This window comes from Lynx canadensis, chromosome C2 (genome assembly GCF_007474595.2).
Source record: "Lynx canadensis isolate LIC74 chromosome C2, mLynCan4.pri.v2, whole genome shotgun sequence".
Taxonomy (NCBI): domain Eukaryota; kingdom Metazoa; phylum Chordata; class Mammalia; order Carnivora; family Felidae; genus Lynx; species Lynx canadensis.
In genome coordinates, this window is record NC_044311.2 from 78,651,697 (window position 1) to 78,669,090 (window position 17,394).

The 17,394-nt window shown below is 45.4% G+C and overlaps 1 protein-coding gene across 5 annotated transcripts in view; it reads right to left on the minus strand.

The window, feature by feature from the left end:
- The window catches only part of MASP1 (mannan binding lectin serine peptidase 1), a 63,167-nt gene that overhangs the window by 26,768 nt on the left and 19,005 nt on the right, over positions 1 to 17,394 (minus strand). For all 5 annotated transcript variants that reach the window (XR_003971804.1, XR_003971805.1, XM_030329812.1 and 2 more), the window contains exons 3-8: positions 9,211 to 9,388; positions 7,010 to 7,141; positions 4,656 to 4,852; positions 3,000 to 3,147; positions 1,550 to 1,668; positions 499 to 577 (exon numbers count right to left, since the gene is read on the minus strand). Coding sequence is in view for 3 of the 5 variants with exons in the window: in XM_030329812.1 (XP_030185672.1) it covers positions 499 to 577; positions 1,550 to 1,668; positions 3,000 to 3,147; positions 4,656 to 4,852; positions 7,010 to 7,141; positions 9,211 to 9,388 (853 nt within the window). In the remaining 2 variants the exon portion in view is untranslated. The remainder of the gene's footprint in view (positions 1 to 498; positions 578 to 1,549; positions 1,669 to 2,999; positions 3,148 to 4,655; positions 4,853 to 7,009; positions 7,142 to 9,210; positions 9,389 to 17,394) is intronic.

Genomic DNA, 17,394 nt, shown 5'->3' on the forward strand with positions numbered 1-17,394 from the left:
AGTACAGAGCTGTGCCCCTGGCCCCTGCTTCGCACAGGTCTACTGACCTCACAGCCTTTCCTGACGGGCCCTAAATCATGAGCTGTTGCAGAAACCTTAGTGGGTATGGCTGATGACCACATAGAGATTGGCAAGGTCATTTGGCTCTGGGCACCGGTGCTAAAATAGTTTCCTGAATTAGTAATTGCCAGAGCTAGTTTCAGAGCTGGGGACAAGCTACTTCTTTAGCAAGTTTGGCAACTTGCCTGCAGGCAGAGGTAAAGTTAGTATTTGGGAAGTAAACCAGGACCAACAAGAAGTTTCTTTTGGAATCCTAATGTCGTATTCCCTAAACAAACAATAGTCTTTCAGTCCAGCCCTCACGTGCCTGCTGAGTTACTGGCTCTACCCCTCGTTGAGCACACCCGTCAGTTTTTCACCCTTGTGTGGTCTCTGATTGGAACCCACCAATGCTGGGGAGCTCATTATCCTTATCACAGACCAGTTTTGTTCTCTTACTTTTACAGGTGGGAATCTTGTTACTCCATGTCCCATCCTTCAGACACTCGATCTGGAATGTGTCCATCTCCACATTATCCTAGGAAGAAACAGGAAGAAGATGTGGCAACAGGGAGGAGGGGTGGGGTTGGTGGTTGTTCCCCAGTACAACTGGCTCAAATTCCATACCCAGTTGTCCTCGACTAACATTTTCCAACCACTGGCTTCCAAGGACAAGCTTGACTCCATGGAAAAGACAGACTCTGAATTCATGGTGCCCATTCCTACCGCGGAAAGGGGCAAGGGCTGTGTGTGAGGAAGGGCTGGGGCAACTGTCCTGGAGGGGAAACCTGTACCCTTGACTCTCTTTCCAGAGCAGGGCCTCTCAAACGTGCGTAAGCATCCGTATGCCTAAAGGCTTTTGCACAAACTGCTTGGCCCCACCCCTGGAGTTTCTGATTCAGTGGGCCTGGCTCGGAGACTGCCGTTTGCATTTCTAACGAGTGACATGATGCTGTGGTGGGGACCCCACGTGGAGACCCATCCCGTCAGAGCTTCTCTAGCTTGGCTCGCGCTGGACTCACCTGGGTGACATAACAGAAAAACCAATCACTGGCCCTGCCCCAGAGATCCCGCTTTAATTCATCTCAGGTGAGGCCTAGGAGGTGCTTTTGTTTCTATTTTCCAAGGTAGCCAGGAGGCTCCTGGGAAGAGTGAGCCATGTGCCGCCTCTCAAATCTCTGCTTCCCATCCCAGTTTCCCCCAATCGGCCTGACTGATGAACTCCGTTAAGGTTGTTTGTCCTGATTGTAGGGCTGAACGGATCTTGATTTGTTTTTGCAATTCAAACCAGCCCAAGCTCTGATAAATGACTTTTGTGCCATTTCTAGAATGGGATGCATGCTTTGGATTTTCAGAGGGCTGGCATTTCTGGAACATGCTGGAGGTTTATGGGGAAGTTGGTAAATACCGTGGAGGGGCATGGCAAGCTCCGGGAAGCCCGTCTGCCCTGGGAGGCACAGGAGTATCTCTGTGGCCTGGTGGCCTTTCCTCCCCCAGCAGGACCCTGTACCTTTAGCACTTTGTAGCCTGTGTCACAGCTGATGAGCACCTGATCTTTGAAGGAATACTTGGCTTGCAAGGGCTCGATTTTCCCGTGGACAGGAGGTTGTAGGTCTGGGCACTCATTCCCTGGTGGGGAGCAATGAAAGAGCGGTGGGTGAGAAAACAAGGAAAAGGCTGCAGCAGGTGGCGAGCCCCTGCAGTGCAAGGTATGGTGCAGGGGAGACCCACAGAACTAGGTGTTTGGGGGTCTGTACCTACTAGGTTCTGAAGACTTATTCTGGAACTTTGAGCAGGTCACTTTCCAACTTGGACCTCTATTTCCTCATCGGTAAAATGAGCTGGTTGGCCAAATGATTTAATCACAACACACGGTAGGAAGGATATTAAATGTCATTGAGTGCAACCCTTGTCTGAGGCCTCCTTTACAACATCTTCCGTGGTAGATGTCAAACATCTATTTGCATTCCTACAGTGACAGGGAGCTTAATACCTCCCAAACCTGTACCTTTCCTACTGGACTCCTCTGATGAAAGGAACAGTGTTTTCCTATTTCACTGAAATTTATATCCTTGTCATTGGCACTCACTGGGCAAAGTTTATTCTCTTGGGCAGCTCAGTATGACTTAATCGCTCTTTCTCCCCAAGACCGTTCTTCAGAGTGTTAGAGAGAGACCGTGACCATATGCTTCTGAGTCTGCCCTTCCGAAGCCTAAATTGGACAGGATTCCCAGGCCTGGCTCCACCCCTGACATTTTTTCCTGGACAAAGTCTCTGTTAATACACTCTCCATTCCCCTCCCCAGAACCAGGCATTGATGTGATAATGCAGGCAAGGGCAGGATATCAGATCTATGAGATCAGCCACAACCAGTACCCTCTTTTTCCTCGGCTTACTGCAGACCCCTGGGGCACATGGCTCTATCAGGCTTTGGGCCAGCACTGGCTGCCTTGGGGTACTAGGGAATGAGGCCTACGGAGGCTGCCAGTCTGGGGGCCACAGGAGGCAAACCGCCATGAGGAAACGTTTTGAGCTATAGGCCCGCACTCAAATTCCTGCCCCAGACTTGGAGAGGGCTGAGCTGGGAGGGTTCTCTCCAGGCCCAATGAATCGGTGTGAAAGAGTAGAGTTCAGGAAATAAGGTTTTTTTGGTTAGTTAGTTTCTTTGTTTATTATTGTTCTTGTTTAAATCTCTTTATGTGATTCTGAAGTGCGGCAAGTTTGAAAACTATGTCTAGTCTAATCCCACCATTATTGCTGCCCTTGCCCCCATTTTCTGGATGGTAAACTGAGTCAGGAGACAGAATGTACTTGGCCCCAACCTCCTTTATAGCAGAGCTGAGGGTCCTGTCACGTCCCCAGAGGAGTCCCAGGCCTGCATCCCTCATCCCTCAGCTACTGTCCCATGAGGGCTAAGCATGGTGACTAAGTGTGACCCATGGGGGAAGAGGTTGTATTACCTGTTGCCCTGTACGAGAGCCTCCAGCCCCGGTTCTCGCCAGAGTTGTCGCTGCGGAACAGGATCTGGACACTGTGGCTCTGGGTACTGATGGGTTCTGGGGCTCTCTCTCCACAGAAGGGCCCCCAAACTTTTGGGTCAGCTTTAATCTGTGAGGGGCAAGATAGAGAAAAAGGTCACATCTGAGCTGTGGTGGCAGCTGCTGGGACCATCTCTGTACTGAACCCCGGCTTTCTGGAAGCTTCCATGTGCACCCATAGTATTCACTCATGTTTTTAGCGGGCATTAGCATTCACCAAACAGTTCCATCTCTACTCTCTCACTTACAGATTACAATGGACTTGGAAGTGGACAAGGCAGTCCTCTGCTCCAAGATGAACATACTATGTCTCAGAATGGGACAGAGTCCTGTCTAGGTGCATAGGATAGAAAAGACTTCTGCTCTCAAAGAAACTGCAGTCTAGTCGAGGATGGAGGCGAGGGGGGGACTAACAATAAATAAGCAAAATAATTATAAAAAATAATCATGATGGTGTGTGTGTATATATATATATGTATATATATATATATATATATACACAAGTATATGCTATATATTTCTAATGTACGTAGTAAAATCTATGTAACCTATATAATTCATCATTTATATAATAGATAAAATATTTTTTTGTTTATTTGTAGACAAAACTTTAAATAGATGGTCAGGGAAAGTTTCTTCAAAGAGGTGACACTGGATTTGAGACATGGAGAATGAGTAGAAGATTGTCACTTGAGGAAGAGAGAAGAATACTTTCCAGGCAGAGAAAACAGTATATGTAAAGGTCAAGGCCAAAGGTGGGAAAGAGCCCAGCATTAAGAGCAGGAAGGAAGCCAGAGTGGCTGGAACAGAAGGAGTGCCATAGCATGAGGTTGGAAAGGCAGGTAAGCACCACATGGTATTGAGGGGTTTATGTTTACTTCCAAGAGCAGTGCTAATCGGATCTGGATTTTATAAAGATCAGCCTTGATGTCATGGAGAACAGACTGTGTAGGGCAAGGCTAGAAGCAAGAAACACAGCTAGAAGCCTTGCCACGGACCAGGAGATAAGAGGGATTTTCCTGGAATGGAGTCAGTGGGGATGGAGAGAAAGAAGTAGGCACTATTAGCTGATCTAGATTTCCTGACTACCAGGTATGGGTCCTTCCTGTGCCTCTAACTCGTGTTTTCTTCCATCTCCGAGGACCAGGCCTCCTGACCCTTCATCTGGTGGCTTCCACAATCTTGGGTGATATCTCCATCTTGTCACCTTATTGTGAATGGGGGAAAAGTGAAGCCCCATGAGGTTAAGTGCCTGGAGAAGGTTTACAGCATAGCTCCTGGGATACTATACGCGGTAGGCAGAAGTCTAAGATGGTCCTCGTGACCTTCACCTCTGGTGTTCCTTCATGGTGATGTCACGTGACATGGCAAAAGGGATTTTACAGGTGGCCAAGGAGCTAGTGTTGGATCAGGGAAGATCCCTAGGCTGGAGCTGATGGAGCTGGTAGACACTATTTTAAGTAATTTTTGGTCTTGGTCTTCTATCCTGGGAGAAACTGGAGGACCAAGAATATCAATTTTCCCAATTCAGCCAAGATCTCCCAGCATGGCCAGGGCAAATGTCCATTGTAGGCTTACCTTGATGTAGTCATAGGGGCAGGGCACCTCAGGGTGATCCTCAATGTCGAAAATGTCCTCAAACTGGAGGCTGACCATGAAACCCTCCTCTAGCTCTATCGTGTAGAAACATTCCGAGCTCTTAGGATAAGGGTTGGGGAAGTCGGGGCTGGTGATCACGCCGGTCCTCTGGGTAAAGAGGTTATCACTGCACTCCACTGTGGGAAACATACCAGAGCAAAGTGGCACACCACAGCCATGGCCACAGCAACCCCTTTCTCATCGGTTACTGTATGACTTTCCCACTGGTCCTGAGAGGCAATGGGAAGACATCATTAGCCCCATGTTATGGATGGGTAGACTGAAGTTCAGGGAGAAGTGATGTATCCAAGGTCACACACCTCATAATGTTCAGAGTCAAGACTCAAAGGCAGTGAGTGTGATAAACCTTCTCATCAGCTTCTCTGGTATTGGTGTGGGGCAGAGGGGGTCTGAGAAGGAAAAGTTTTGAGATAGACTGGTAGGGGGAAACCTCTAGACCTCCTTTGTCTGCTCTCCCCTCAGCCCAGAACTCCATTAGGTCTCTGTTCAAAGCCTTCCTGATCCCTCATCCAACACGGGACACTCACACATATCTGTACTCTCTGGCCCCTGACCTTGTTCTGTTTCTCCTCATGCGGCTGACCACTGCTTGACATTGTGCAATATATTTGTTGGGGGATTTTCTTGCCCCCAGTAGACTGTAAGTTCCCTGAGCTCAGGGATTCTGCTTTGTTCGCCACTGTAGCTGCAACCAAGGATCCAGTGTCCTGGGACCCTGGCCATGGCTTAGCCCTGCCAAGGCCCTTTATCTGCCACTGAACCTTTGTCCTTGGGCTGACCCCTCCCAGATCTGGGATGTCAATCCTTTCTAAGCCCTTGTTTATCCTGCTCATTTGAATATGAGAAAATTGTGGCTCAGAGAGGGGGCATGGCTAACCTAAAGTCCTATAGCTGTGAGCTGCAGAGTATGGTTAGGATGAGGCCTCTTGAATTCCCACCTCTTTTCATTTCTTACCCCAAGCACTCTCTGGGGGGTGGCATTTAGCCCATGGAGGCTATTTTTTTTTTTTTTTTAGGCAAGGTTACTCTTTTTATGCATAATACACAGACAGGACATACAGTATATAAACATACATACAGTATTATCTGTGGTTTTAAAATTCCATGGGTAGGGGAAATTAGGAAGATAATGTTTTAAAAGTCCCCTGGAGGCAGAGGAGAAAATGAAAACAAAGACTGAGAAGCCTTGCTCATTCTTAGAGCCCACCGGACTTAGTATGTAGTAGATACTCAATAAATACCTACTGAATAAAAACCAAGGAAAATACAGCCCTCTTGAAGAAAACTCCTGTATGTGCCTCCTTTATACTGATGGATCACATGAGGGTTTTATTCAGAAAAAAGTAGGAATTTTTTAAGGAGGAAGGAAAAGAAGTCTTGTTTCCAGCCTTTCTCTCCTCCAATGATCCCCCACTCAGCTTCCAAGTGACCCTCCTAAAACACAGATCTTTACCCTGCAGCCATACTGATCTGATGGCAATGCCCCAAACATGCCAAGTTCTATCAGGACTCTGAACATTTGTTCTCTCTGCCTGGAGCACTCTCCTTTTCCTTCTTCTTCCCACTCTGCCAAGTGCCACCATCTCTGGGACATGTCTGCTCACGGTGCCGTGCAGACTTAGGTCACTTGTGCTGAGCCCACAGCATTTGCTACATTTCACCACTTGCTTCTGTGCTGATAACCCCACTAGTCAGGGAGGCCCTCATGGAAAGTGGCTGAAGTCTTCCATTTCTCCATCCTCGCCCTGCCTGGAGGTGGCAGCAGGGTGAGCGTGTTGATTAAGACAGGAAACCAGAGATGGAAGGAATGGGGCATATTCCTCACTGTCTCTGTCTTTGCCTCTCTCCTTCCTCATCTGTTCTCTGGACTGAGGTTCTCTCGATCACAGAGGAACTTGTGAGGCCAGGGGAGTGAAGAGGTAAAGGAACGGCTGGGTGAGGCCGGGTGCATGGCTGAGAAAGGACTGGGAACCCAGCTTTTCCCATAACTGGGGCCAGGCCAGTTACCTACAGTAGGAGAGCAGAAGTTCCTGCTGTCCAGGAAGAAAGATGGCCTAGAGGCTTCACAAATGTGATCCTTTGAGAACCTGAACGCGGACTTCCCGGCTGGCGGGCATTTCAGCATCTTCAGGCATAGGGTATCTGAGGCAGAGCTCTCTGGCTTCATTTTTACTTGTTTCTACTCCGTATCTGTTCCGCCTCTGAGCCTCCCCTAATCTTATTGAGAAACATGGCACAAAGTGGTGATATACGGAGTCATCCTTGGGCCCCACCTCGGCAGGTCCTGTTGTCCGTGTGGAGGAGGTAGCCAAAGCGGCAGGAGCAGTAGTAGCCGCCGATGTAGTTGTGGCAGTAGTGGTCGCAGGACAGCTCCTCGTCCTCCCGCTCAGTGCACTCGTCTACATCTGCAGGGCAAGTAGAGCCTTTTGGTCATCAGTCCATGTGGGACGATGAAGACAACAGCCATGTACAGAGCACACAATATGGCCACTCCCTGTGTTAGCCTCACATAAAGCCCCAAAGTAGCCATTGTCTCCATTTACAAATGAGGCAACTGGAACTCAGAGAACGGAGGCAACTTATCCAAGACCGTCGAAAGCCAGGTTCGAGGCCAGGCGATCTGCCTCTCACGGGTGCCACTACCCCATAAGAGTTGTGATAATAGCAGGTAGAACTCTTACCATCCCCTTTCCACAGATGATGAAACAGACAGTTGGGGCCTTTAAAGAACTTACTCCAAGTCATAGAGATGATAAAAGGTGGAGTCAGTATTCACACCCAGGTAGGGTAGCTCCAGAACCCATTCTTTCTTTCTAGTCCATGCAGCCCCTCTCTCTCTATATATATCCCACTTCCCTGGGCAGTGGGAACGTAGACATTAAAGAAACGCATGTTCTCAACCCAATTTAAAAATTTGATCATGCAAGGGCACCTGGGTTGCTCAGTCGGTTAAGCACCCAACTCTTGATTTCAGCTCAGGTCACGATCTCATGGTCGTGAGATCAAGCCCCACATTGGGCTCCATGCTGTCAGCTTGAAAGCCTACTTCGGATTCTCTCTCTCCTCTCTCTCTGTCCCTACACCACTCCCACACTCCTTCTCTTTCAAAACAAATAGATACACATCAAAAAAATTTTGATCATACATTTCCCCCTAAAAGCTAAAAGAATGGCCAACAGGCACATGAAAGGATGCTGAACATCACTAGTCACCAGGGAAATGTAAATCAAAACCATAATGAGGTACCGCTACATACCCCATCAGAATTTTAAATTTTAGAAATTAAAAAATTGACATCAAACTCTTGTACATTGGTGAAAGAATATAAAATAGTACAAAAACACTTTGGGAAAGGCCTGGTAATTTCTTATAAAATTAAATATACACCTGCCCTATGACCCAACAATGCTGCTCCTACCTATTTACCCAACAGTAGTGAAAACATATGTTTACAAAAAGAGTTGTACAAGAGTGCATAGAAACTTTATTAGTGAGAGTCAAAAAACGGATAGAGTGCAGGTGTCTACCAATGAAAGAATGGATAAACAGACAGTATTATATTCATACAATGGAAAATTACTCTGCCAGGAAAGGAGCAAGTTACCGATGCATTACAACATGATTGAAACTCAAAAACTTTATTCTGAGTAAAGAATCCTCACTTCCAAAATATATTTTGTGTACGTTCATTTATATGGAGTTTAAGAAGAGGCAAAACTCATCTATAGTGGAAAAAAAAAATCAGAACAGTTGTCACCTCTAAGGTAGATGGGACCAGACTGTGACTGAGAAAGAGCATAAAGGAACTTTCTGGGTTAACGGTAAAGCTCAACACCTTGTTAGGGGCTTGGGTTACATACAATATAAAATTTTTGAAACTCAACAAATGTACTGAAGGCTTATGCATTTCACTGAATGTACATTTTACTTTATTTAAAAAAAATTTTTTTTAACGTTTATTTATTTTTGAGACAGAGAGAGAGCATGAACAGGGGAGGGGCAGAGAGAGAGGGAGACACAGAATCTGAAACAGGCTCCAGGCTCTGAGCTGTCAGCACAGAGCCTGATGTGGGGCTCGAACTCACGGACCGCGAGATCATGACCTGAGCTGAAGTCGGACGCTTAACCGACTGAACCACCCAGGCACCCCTGTACATTTTACTTTAAAAGAAAGGAAATTGTGAATAGATATTGAACTTCAGCAAAATGAAATGCATGGGTAAGTATTTAGGAAAAAGTATACCACTGTCTGTCTGCAACTTACTTTGAAATTCATCAAAAAGAGGGGATTAATAGCTAGATTGAGGATGGGTAGATGGGTAGATATGTGATGAAGCAAATGCAGGAAGATATTAATGGCAGAATCTCTATGGTGAGTATGTAGGTGTTCATTGTAAAGAAACGAGCATGAGGTACTTTTAATCTTTAGAGAGAAGGGGAGACCTGGGGTGAGCCACCCATTTCTCCAACTTACCTACAGCCATATAGTGGGCATCAAAACCCGTGAATCGCTCCTCATTGGAGAAATCTGACCGGAAAGTGATGGACATGAAGGAGCCGGGGGAGAACACTACTTCCTGGCCAGGGGTCTGCTCCGTGTCTGTGGTCTCCCTGCCACAGAAGGTTGCCAGCACCTGCTCTTCGGTTTCTACCTTTGGGATCAAAGAGGAAGGGAACAAGATGAGTAGCTTCCAAAATTAGCTTGGTCTCTAAACGAAAAGAGGGAGGGGCTGCCCATGAACAGACCAGGCAGCCTGGGAAACCCAGAGAAAGAGGATTTGGGACTCTGGGACTTGAGGAAAGACACAGTGCGGGTTAAGTCCATGTGGCTGCATAGTCACTGCCTCATTCCTTTGTTTAGGTCCATCAGAAGTAGCTTGACATTTGTCATCCTATGGACAAAAAAATGACTCATCTGTCAAAACTAACTCACTATTAGAACTCAGACTTAGATAACCTCACAGATGGATTCCATATGCAACAGAAACTGACCACATTACCAAAGACGAGAAACGAACTCCGAGGCATTCACTGAGCATTCAGTGTGTGCCTGCCACTGAGTAAAGCATGGAAGCTGTGCCTGGGGAGCCAATATTCAGACTGATGAAAACACAGACAGAGCTGTTATACGGTGCGACGAGTGCTTTAACGGGAACGCAGTCACTGGGAACGCACTGGCACTCAGAAGATGAAAGATCCCATCAGAATGGAAACTACAGGAGAACGAGACTTTGTTTTCTTTGTAGATGTGTTTTTAGTTCACGGAGCAGGACCTGGCACCTAGCAATTACCCAACAAATGTTTGTTACCAAGAACTAAAGTGTGAGGCTCTTTCTGAGAACAAGAAGCCAGGGAGTCTGTGGGAACATAAAGTCGTAGGAACGGTTGAAACGAGATTATGACTGACTTTGAATACCATAAGAACACTATGTGACTCTTAATTCTGAGTAAAGAAAAGACACTGGAAACTTTGAACAGGGAAATTATATAATTAGAACTATATTTAGTAGGTAGTCTTAATAATTCAGAAATGACTGGAATCATCCCTGAAACATTTGTGTTTGTGTTAAGACTCAGATGCAAAAATTACCTGTTTGCTAAAAGAATTCCCTTCCTTGGAGGAGCCAGAGACCCTGTGTAAATTCAGAGACCCCAGCGGAGAGCCTAAATTGGGGCCTAAGCTGATTTTGTGTGAGTTTGGTTTGGGAAGTACAATACGGTAGCTGGTTGGTATGTTATTTGACTATGAATACTTGGCCTACCTACCACTCTATCATTTACACTGACTGGATTCTTTTGAGGCTGTATTTGTGTTTGCAACCTCTAGATTGACATTTTAGCCAAGATGCGTGAGAAAATCTCTTACCAAGAATGATTCTGATGCCTTTTAAAGTCATTAAGGGAAAGTTCTCAAAGGCTCTGCGTACCTCTAGTAGCTTCTAATGCATTCATTGTTTTGTTCATTAGCCTAGTATGTCAGAAGTATCTTGACATTTGACACTTCTGTTTTGAAACTAATGATTTATTTATTTAAGATAAGTGGGAGTTTTAAAGAAAAACAATTTGCCCTGGCAACAAAACACAAGGACAATTAATCACTAACTTTGGGAATTGAAGTGTAAACAGAAGATGAGATCATGGCTTTGCTGTTTATTCCTCTTCTCTGCAGATACTAGCCAAACTCACACCAGCCTTGTTACTGTAGAATGTACCTATCTGTACACAGTCACTTCCTTGACCACCATGGCTTGTTTGTTATTTTGGTTATCTGAGTTTTCCAGATAGCCGAAGTTTTACCTGACCATAATTAATAATAATAACCATCATCAGCATCATCATCATCATCATCATCATCATCATTATTATTTAGTGTAATGCTTTTTAAAGTGCTTTATACAAATCCCTGCTTTCGTAGGTGAAACATGCTAACCCTTTCTTGGCGACCCAAGGACATTATTATGAATGTCAGTCATCTTGGGGATATTGAGTTGTTTAATGTTGCATGCCCTGCATCGAACATTCCTGGACTATAACGCCTTTGCAATTCTTAGGTCTCCTTTATGTAGTGTTTTATTTGTGTCTTTTTAAAAATCAGTTTATTAACTGAAATATGTTGTAAAATGGAAACCAGAGTGAAGGCCTAGGAAAGGCGTGAACTGGAGGACCCTATCTTGGTGACCTCTAACTCTGAGTTCTAATATTGATAATATAAGATATCCTGACCTGGCAGTTGAAGGTCCTGAGCTCTATTCCTGACTCTACCACAAACGGTCACAGGGCTGCCTCCTCTCTACTCTCAGTTATCCACCTGATAAAACAGGGGTTTGAACTAGCTGAGCTATATGTTCTCTTCTAATTGTGATATACTAGTATTCTAACAAGTCGTTACACCCACACATTCAATAGGCCAACTGGAGGATGGCGAGCAGAATTTTCAAGACACCAGTTGTTTTCTGCTGAAGAACTTGGTGAACTTGAACTTGTTTGTGGTCTATAACCATGCCATACAAAGTCAGTTAGTTAACGAATAGTCGTATGACTTGAGCATTAACACTTCCAGACTCAGCAGCTTCCTGCTTATATTTTGGTATCCCCCAAAGTCTCTTGGATCCTATAGTGCCTGGGGCATGGACACTTTCAAGTGAAATCAACCAGGGATAACTTGGATCACGGGGAGACATAATGAGGGTCTGTGATAACAAACTCCCTCATAACTTGCAGGATAAAAGACATTTTCATGATGGCAGATAAATAGTCATCATGTGCAGAGCCACACTATTCCAGACAACAGGTAAGCATGTTCTGGCTGAGGCCCATGGGAAAATCTCAGCCATCTATATCTTTAGGAACAGGGGATAGAAGGCTCTGGAAGCCTGGGAATTCAGCCTGCCGCTCAGAATAGAGTCCTGGAATATCAGAGCTGGGAGCGAAGGCCCTGTAAGAGCTATTTCAATCCCCCTCCTTCTAGAGGAACCTGAGGTCCAGAGTGGGCCAGTGACTTGCTCAGGAGTAGACAGATAACCATGAGCATTTCCTGATAGCACTTTTGCTTTTGGAACTATTCTGACCCTGGAGGAAGGAACCCACCAGCCCAGAGAGTACATGACAAAAGACATAGGCACTTTGCCAAACAACTTTTCTGGCTCGAGGGCCTCTTGAAACTTTATCTTGGGGGCATGGACTGTCTCCCAGAGAGGATGTGGCTCAGTGACAGCTCCAGTCATAACCTAAACAGAAGGGTCACTGACCTTGGTTAATATTTGCAGCCCCTGCTAAGAATTGTAAAATTCTACAAAAATCATTTACCTCTGAGCACAAGCAAAAGATTGAGCCCTGGCTTCTGTTCAGACTGTCCCATTTCTAGGGTCATCATGTGAACATGATGGTGGGAAGTCCCTTATCAAATGAAGACACAAAATTCATTATAATAGAGAACCATCTGGCCGGGGATCACAGACTCTTCATTTTTCTATTTCTTATTATGGCAACCATATCCTTTCAGGCTATTGTTATTTAGGGCCCCAACACATGGATGCATGTCCTCAATTTGTTTTCTTTCAACTCAATTCAAAAATATTTATGTACCAAATTCTGTCTGGACTGTAATGTGGAGGATGCCAAAATTACTTATTTGTTGCATGAGCTTAATGAGCAAGTCCCCTGCCTCTGGGAATGTGAAATTTAGTAGGAGAGTAAGATAAGTAACTCAAATGGGTATGTGTTCAGGAACTGTCAGGGCATAGTTATAGCAATGAAAGATAGGAAGCCCCAGGGGTTTAAAGAAGGAAACAAATTCCATCCAGCTGAGGGGAATCATAAAACATTTAGGAAGAACAGAATGTTCTTTGAACTGAGGCCTGAAAGATGAATAGGAATAGGGAGGTAGAAATAGTAGTAGAGTTGGGGAAAGCAGGAGGAGCTTCTAGGCTAAGGGAATAGTGAAGTCCCGGGGGTATTCAGAGTCTCCACCATCCCTCCTTTCCCATCACCACCTGCCATAGGAAAGGTGTTGAGGACAGGGAGCTGGGAAGAGAGATCTAAGGAAGAGAAGCCAGGGTCTGTTTTCTATGAATTCTCAACTTAGTAGAAACAGCACAAACCTTGGCAAAACTAAGACAGGCCAGCAGATATTTAATTAGGCAGATATTCAGGAAATGTGCTGGATTATTCTGTGGTCAAATTAGTTAATCTGGAACGATATTCCTCAGAATCTCCCTTTCTGTATAGCTCCAGGGTAGAGGGGGCCAAAAGAGAGGCTTGTGTGAGTTTAGAACACAACAGTCCTTACTCTCTGAAGGCTGTTTTGTGATCAGCTACGGAGAATGAACAGACATAGATGCGCCCAGTGGGTTCCCACTTGCCCTCACTCTCCTCCACTCTGCAGTCAGCGCTTCTTTCCAACTACTGGCTCTGCTGACCAACAGTGGCTCATACCTACCACCCACTCTGAACAGCTTCCACCTCTGTGGGTGGTTCAGAGGTGTTCAGAGTCAACAGCTTCTCACAGACCCTCTCCCCGTGGGCCCCCCTTCATGGGCCTACTTTGGCTTCCGAGAAGGTCTTGGATTCTCACATTTCCCTGCAGGTGCCAACATCTCCGCCCACGTCCGGTTTTCAGGAGCACTGATTAGTGCCCGTGGTCCTCCGGCTCCCCAGTCCTGCTTTCACTTTCCCAGCTTCTCCTCTAGTCATGTGATTTCTGAGGCCCCAAATAGCTCTTACGTCTCATTGCTCACAGAGCAATTTCTCACTCTGCTTTCCTCACTGAACTCTGGCTGATGCAGGTACCGGCTTCAGAAGTACGGGGCTGTAGCAAACAGGACCCTTGGCTTGGGTTTTGGGACTGGCTAGCAAGTAGAGGTTAGAAGAAAATGAGCAACCGCCCCGGGGGGAGCTTGACGAAGACAACCTGCGTCACGTAGTGGTGAGACAATTGGTACAACCTGCCCGTGACAATGTAGCTGGCAGAAAAGTGTACACAGTGCACTTGTGGATCTGCTAAGGAGATCTCTGGACAGTGTTGAAAGCGTCAGTATGTGTTTCTAGCTGTACGTGGCAAGGCGCTTCTGGAAGGAGTAGTCCTTCAGTGTGCAAGCCTTGTGACTTGCCTTGACAAAGGCATGTGACATGTGGAGCTGGTGTGCCACTTCCAAGGGGCCCTGTGGCTCTTGCAGGCATCAGGGGGCCTTGTAGCTCTTTCCCTGTGTGCCTCCATGTGAGGAAGCCCTGTCACGCCTACTGGAGAAGCAAAGGTCACACAGGCCAGAGAGGAATCATCCCAATCGAGGTCTCTAGACCAGCCAGCTGACAGCTACCACCATCTGGAAGGTCATCTTGGACCTTCCAGCTTCAGTTAAGCTTCTAAATGACTAGAGCTCCTCGAATGACCTCAGGCAAATCCAGCCAAAGACCATCCTGTGAGCCTAGCCCAGACTTCTGACCAAAGGATCTGAGCAAGTAAAATGGATGTTGTTTTAGCTACTAAGTTTTACAGTGGTTTGTTGCACAGGAATAGATATGCTATGGGGAGTAGGAAGCAATTTGGGACAAAGGGAAAGAGTGACATTTATGAAGTGATACTTGGAGAATTACCATCTCATAGGTTCTTGGGGCCTTGAAAGCTACTTGGCCTGACTCCTTATCTCCCTATCACACCCCTATCAAAAAATCATGCCGCCTTCTTGAGATCAACTGCAAAATGAGAAACTCACTACCTTCTAAGACAGATCAGGCTGTTTGGATTATCCTCACCTACAAGTTCTGCTTGGCCTCCTATCTGGGAATAAAACTTAGGGGAAGATATCCTAAATGTGGAAAAACCTTTTGTGACAAAGATGTTTATAGCAGTCATGTATAATAATAGAAAACTAAAAAAAAATGGTAAATATCCAATTCTAGGGGAAACAGTCTAATGAGCCTTCACTTAATAAATATTAGGCATTAATATCACATTAATGAAGAATTGCAATGATCTGGAAACTTTCTTAGTAGGTTATATTACGCATATTAAACATATACATGGTGTAATTACCACAATGCATTATGTCGAAGAAATGCATTGAAAATAAAAAGGAGAAAGAATTAGAGCAACTGTTAACAATGGCTAGTTGAACTGCAGGTAATTTTTTCTTTCTTCTGTTTCTATATTTTAAAGTATTTTAAAAAGAAACCTGGGCCCAAAGCTACTTCCTTCTCATTCTACCAGTGGCATAAAATTGGTCAGTTTAGGTCAACAAACACGGAACACACAAGAGCGGCAACTAACCCAGCCTGGAAGTTCAGGTTGGTTTGCAGTCCCTCTGTCTCTCATAAACACCCGAATCTCTGGTATGTGACTCCTCCCCACTCTGTCACCTCCTAACGTTTTCTTCTAGCCCTTGGGTCCCAACAGAGCTGAAACAGGGTGAGGCTCTTGCTTTAATTCCACACAGATAATATGGTAAGAAGTAGAACTCTGATAAAACAATCAAAGAAACTCAGAATAAACTAAATTCACATATGGCAGTGCATGAATGGTTTTTGTGATCATGAAGTCCAAGGGGGAGTCAGTGGATAGTGTGTAAGTGGATGGAGGAGGGGAGACAGAAGAGTTCTTTGGTGTGGAGTCTGGAGACTGGGGGAAGAAACAGAAGGGGAGAGAGAGAGACAGAGTGAGAGAGAGAAAGAGAGGTGGGGGCAGATGAAGAGTATAGGAAAAGCATCTCTGTTTGGGTTTGGTTTCGCAAGAAGTGAGTTGCGTTGTGAAGGCGTCAATCTTAAATTTCTCTCTCTCGCTCGCTCTATGAGTAGATAGAGATAGACTGAGAGATGAGAAATGACACACAGAGAGAGACAGTATCGGACTAGAGAGAGACGATATACTAGTATACTAGTATAAGATAGATATATATAGACTATATACTATATACTGATAGATATATACTATATATATACATATATATACTATATATATACATATATATACTATATATATACATATATATATAAAATGTATATATATGTATATACATATATATATAAAGTGTTTGTTTACTTAGAGAGGGAGAGAGTGAGCTCTAGCAGGGGAGGGGCAGGAGAGGGGGGGACAGAGAATCCCAAGCAGGCTCTGTGCTGGTCAGTGCAGAGCCCAATGTGGGGCTCAATCCCATGAATAATGAGATCATGACCCGAGCCCGAAATCAAGAGTTGGGTGCTTAACCAATTGAGCCACCAAGATGCCACCAAAATTTTCCTTTCTTCTTCTTCTTCTTCTTCTTTTTTTTTTTTTTTTTTTTAAATTTTTTTTTTCAATGTTTATTATTTTTGGGACAGAGAGAGGACAGAGCATGAACGGGGGAGGGGCAGAGAGAGAGGGAGACACAGAATCGGAAACAGGCTCCAGGCTCTGAGCCATCAGCCCAGAGCCCGACGCGGGGCTCGAACCCACGGACCGCGAGGATCGTGACCTGGCTGAAGTCGGACGCTTAACCGACTGCGCCACCCAGGCGCCCCTCTTTTTTTTTTTTTAATGAATCCCCTTACTGACACTGGAATCATGTGGGACCTCATCTTTATATGAGTTGCACATGAGTCTTCACCCAGTTATTAGATGCTGGGAAAATCATTCAAACTCTCTGTGTGTAGGTGAATTGTGGCCCCCCCTTCCCATAAGATATATTCAAGTCTTAACCCTTGGATTTGATTCGACCTTATCCGGAAGTAGGTCTTTGCAGATGTAGTCAAGGTAAGATGACCTCATACTGGCTTAGGGTAGACCCATGATTCAAAGACTGGTGTCCTTATAAGGGGGACGTTTGTTCACAGAGACACACAGGGAGTCAAGTGTGAAGGCAGAGGCCGAGATTGGAGACATTCTGCCACACACAGGGAATGCCGGGGATTGCAGTCAACCACCAAAAAGCCAGAAGGGGCAAGGAAGGATTCTTCCCTAGAGCGTTCAGAGGAAGAGTGGCTTTGCCAACACCTTGATTTCAGACTTGAAGCCTCCAGAGCTGTGAGACGATACATTCCTGTTATAAGCCACCTAGTTTGTGGTGCTTTGTGATGGCAGCCCTAGGAAACGGCTATGCTCCGTATACAGGTTTTCTCATCTGGGAAATGGTGACAGCGATAGCATTAGTATCACAGGACTGTTGTGAAAGTGACATGAGTTCATATG